Source organism: Arachis duranensis, unplaced genomic scaffold, assembly GCF_000817695.3.
Source record: "Arachis duranensis cultivar V14167 unplaced genomic scaffold, aradu.V14167.gnm2.J7QH unplaced_Scaffold_96933, whole genome shotgun sequence".
In the NCBI taxonomy this organism is placed as follows: Eukaryota; Viridiplantae; Streptophyta; class Magnoliopsida; order Fabales; family Fabaceae; genus Arachis; species Arachis duranensis.
The window spans coordinates 15,225-19,446 of record NW_026265248.1 but is presented as its reverse complement, the minus strand read 5'-3'; the positions used below and the strand labels follow the sequence as shown (position 1 = coordinate 19,446).

General features: G+C 35.7%; 1 protein-coding gene across 1 annotated transcript; it reads right to left on the bottom strand.

Moving 5' to 3' along the window:
• Positions 1–362: 362 nt before the first annotated feature.
• Positions 363–852, bottom strand: LOC107472424 (uncharacterized). Its single transcript, XM_016091955.1, has 2 exons — positions 676–852; positions 363–587 (listed from the first exon to the last, which is right to left on the bottom strand). Exons 1-2 carry the CDS (start codon positions 850–852, stop codon positions 363–365), a joined length of 402 nt encoding a protein of 133 aa, XP_015947441.1.
• Between the last annotated feature and the right edge of the window lie 3,370 nt (positions 853–4,222).

Genomic DNA, 4,222 nt, shown 5'->3' with positions numbered 1-4,222 from the left:
TGCTCTTGTTTTGTTATTTTGCTTTCAATCTTTTGTGCTTGTATCCAATGACAGCTTTATGGTTAATCATTAAGTAACATTTTACAGAAATGATTGTTCCCATCCTATTGACTTGCTTGATTTAAATAGATTGCAAAACCCAAAATTTGATTTCATTCAACTCTTTCACTGGAACAACATTGCATCTGCACAAAACCAGCCTTTCTTCAACCAAAACTCACAAAAACATCATTGCTTTACAATATCATTGAGTTCAACAAAACAGCAACTACTTTAACATCACTACTATTTATAAGCCAACATACAGAACACAATTTAGCTATCTAACAATTTTCTCCTATAACTTATCATGACCAGCAACATCATTCTAGTGACAGTCTCCCAAATTTGGTTGCTGTTGTTTTTTCAAACACCAATATCAGTGCAAGTGTCCATCTAACTAAAGCAACTCCCACTGCAACCATGAACCTGAACTCCACCATATCCACTTTGCCCTTTAAATTTCTGACCTTCAATCTTAACCTAGAAACTTGGGAGGGATCTTCCTCTGGTTCTGCCCATACAAAGTAGCCGCATTCTTCTCCAACCTAGTCAAAACATGAGACAGCCGAGTCACACCCATTGATGGTCAAAACACATAACTCAACAACAAATAAAGACATGGTTAAAGCTCACCCCGAAGTTAACGCAACCCCAAAACCTTCGCCCAGGATTTTCTGTCGTCGACGACGTTGCGAGCACAGGCCGTTTCCCACAATAACATATTGTCCTCCTTCGACGTGCTAGGTTTCTACTTCGAGTGGCTTGCTTGCTGCCTTGGGTTGCTTCAGATTGGCATGTTTCATGCTCCATCTTTTCTCATGCAGACGGAATCGCCCTTCAGAGGCAGCGCAACAGCAACAAGAAGCAAAGATTTGGGGATTAGGGTTTCGAAGAGGACCCTCTGCTTCACATTTATTTTTTTTTAATTCAATAACGGTAACAACGTATGCCCTGCCACCATGTCACATAACGTCCACGTAGGCTACGCCGTTAACGAAATGTTTACCATTTTGACGGTAGGACAACATTGACTACATTTAGAAACGTTTGGAATACAAATAGGTCGTTTAAAACGTTAGAGATAGATTTGAGACTTACCCCAAACGTTAGGGATATAAATGATACTTTACTCAAATTTTTACTTAGATCAAGCCAACATATGAAGTAAATGTAAACAAAAAAGAAAAAATAAATAAATTAAGAACAATGTTATCTTAACGTATAGTAGTATTGTTGTTTATTTAATAGAATTTTAAATTATTTTTTACTTCAGCAACTGGAGAGAAATATTAGTACAAGAATATTTTTCAAGTTCATATAATTTTAGTATTTTAGGTTTATGATTAATCCAATATAATCACTCAATCAAGTTCGATTTTTAGAATCTTGAAAAATACACATAAAATAATTTGATTTATAATTTAATTTCATTGAAAATTGATATAAAAATTACACACAATGTAACACCCTAACTTTCGACACGTCATGACCAATGCCAAAAGTTCAAGTGTTACTCGTCGTGCGGCTTACTTAGCTCTAGACTCAGATTTTTATAAATTAATATCAATAAAAGCCTTTATCGATTTAATCGTGAATAAATTATTATTCGTGGATTAGCGTTTAGTTGCTCGCAAGGTAAGTTTCTTTAAAGTTATCATGTAAGAAAACACATGGCAACAAAAATAACATATATAAACATATATACAATATACACGAGTTAAGTTCAAGGATACGTGTCATCTATCAAAGCCGAGTATCACACCAAGTTATATGTACAGATACAAAAAAAGAAAATCAGTCCCAACCCTCACACGGGTTTCCTAAACTGGAACCGAACTACTAAGACGTCCTACCCCTCTAAAAGTACTACAAAAGCGAGGGGAAGTAATACTAAGATCATCAAAAAGGAGCGAAAGATTCACTGCGGCTAACTCTGGAGTGATCTCCGAACATTGTACAAGAAAGAGGTCCAAAACGTGCTCCATATGAAGACTCCGCCGCGCGCCGGATCCTCATAGCTCAGCGGTTAGAACGAAACTCAAAGATTTCCTCTGCCGGACCCGTCTGGGGAGGGGGAAAAGAAAGAAAAGAAGAGTGAGAACCTAGAGTTCTCAGTAAGGTAAAAGGGGAACCTAGAGTCTTTATCTCTAAGTTATCGCGAAACAGAAAAAGAAAAAACACAGAGACTTAAGGAACAAACATATATATAACAAGTAAGTAGCATGAACAAGAAAGAAATGGCAGTAAATAATTCACAAGAAGTTCATATGCGCAAACAATATGATGCATGCCTGTTCCTAGCGCAGGCCATGAGCTCATGCGTCGGTTGTCTACCCGCAACCCGACGTTACTCGGAGTGAACCCCGAATATGGTCCCTTTACTGTGTCAGTTAGACACCTTGGCATCACGGTTACCCGTGTCAATTAGGCCTCATTATAATAACATTTCAATGTGTATCACAGTAAGAAACAGTGCTATCAGTTAGGCGAACATTCTCGCATTAGCAATCTCAAGCTATCCGTTAGGCGGACACTTTCGCATTAGCAGTTTGGCACAAGGCCCATTCAACATACACTTTTCATAATTTACTTATTCATTTCAATTATCTCTTTCAAACATGGTTTCTCATTTACTTTCTCTTTATCATGCCTCCGCATCACCAACACTATAAAACATACCTTCGCACCACCGCCTAAATATACATATCTCCACACCACCGTCTAATTATACATACCCCTGCATCACCCATTAACCTTAAACCTTCTTGGGAACAATTTACACATTTACATTTAACTAAGTTCCTGAACTTTTATAGAAATTCGGACATAATCTTCTCTAAAATAGCACTAAAACCACCCTTACGGGTTCCCTCAGCTTTAACAACATTCAAACTTTCCTTAACAATTTATCAGGTAAACATTCTTAATTGGTCATTATACTCTCTTTAATCCCTTTAGTTATTGTAAAAACACGGGTTTAGAAAATAAAACTTGGTTTTGGGGCATTCCTACCATAATTGAAATTTGTACAAATCTTTCAAAAATTCTACTATCATTGCAGAAAAAAAATAGCAGCGAGTAGTAAATTTGTTAAATTCACTAAAAATCCAATTCTCACCCATTGCCTTTCAAAATTCATGTACTTGAACAAGACTCTTCCAGATTTCTAGAAAACTAAAATTCAGACTATTACCATGTCACATGTAAAAGTTATGAGGTTAGGAACACAGCCCTGCCTTATACAAATCTGTTTTCAAAACCCAGCAAGCAACTCACACTTTTTGCAACATATCTAGTTGGTTAAAAAGAGTTTTGACATGAAATTTAAACTGGATATTTTAAACACATAAAGCTTGAGACGGCCGTTGGTTCTAGCCCAAATACTCATCAGAATTATAAATTAAGTGAATTGGAAGTTGGTGTTTCTGCAGTAAAGAAACAAAATTTTCTGCTGAAACCATCAATCTTCAAAAATTCCTTTCTCCCAATCCACTTATCAATTAATTCTAAAATTTTTACCAGATATTAAAAACACATTATATTTTCATAGAAAAATAATTTTATCCAAAATTATGATCTGAAATGCTCCCAGAAATTTGTTCATGTCGCTGCCAATTATACAGAAATTGCAGAAATTCTGCATAATGCACTTCCAACAACCTCACAAGCCAAATCTTGTGTTCAAGCCTAGAATTCATCTAAAACTATAATTTTACTTTTATTTTAACTAACTAAAGTTGCTAGAATGGTCAGAACATCTCCAAGAAAATAAATTCAATAAATTTCACAATTTCAATTACTTAACCATAATCAAACTTCCACTTTTTAGCACTATATCAAACATAACAATTCATATAACCTAACCATCATTCAAACACATAATAGAGCCATATTTATCATAAATCAAGCATATAATAGTTTATCTATTCTCATCACAGGCACATCCACAAGAATAATAGTCTAATTGTCCTAACCCTTACCTCTTTTGAAGTTAAAAATTCTATTTTTACTTCTTTCCGGAATCAGAACCCTAACCGTATAGAATTGGAGCTTTGGCCTCTCTTTCAAGAACAAATGGCTGACCTCACCTCAAGCAAGGGAAGAGTTCTTGCCTATGGTCACTACTGTTCTAACAAGAATTGGAATTAGAATGGCAGAGGTGGAATAAAAGGGAAGAACA

What these genes read in the sequence shown, in the direction of transcription:
- LOC107472424 (XM_016091955.1), bottom strand. Translation starts at nt 852, where the DNA reads ATGGAGCATGAAACATGCCAATCTGAAGCAACCCAAGGCAGCAAGCAA. An exon ending in GGGGTTGCGTTAACTTCGGG is followed by an intron (nt 588 to 675) that starts GTGAGCTTTAAC and finishes TGTTTTGACTAG; the next exon opens with GTTGGAGAAGAATGCGGCTA.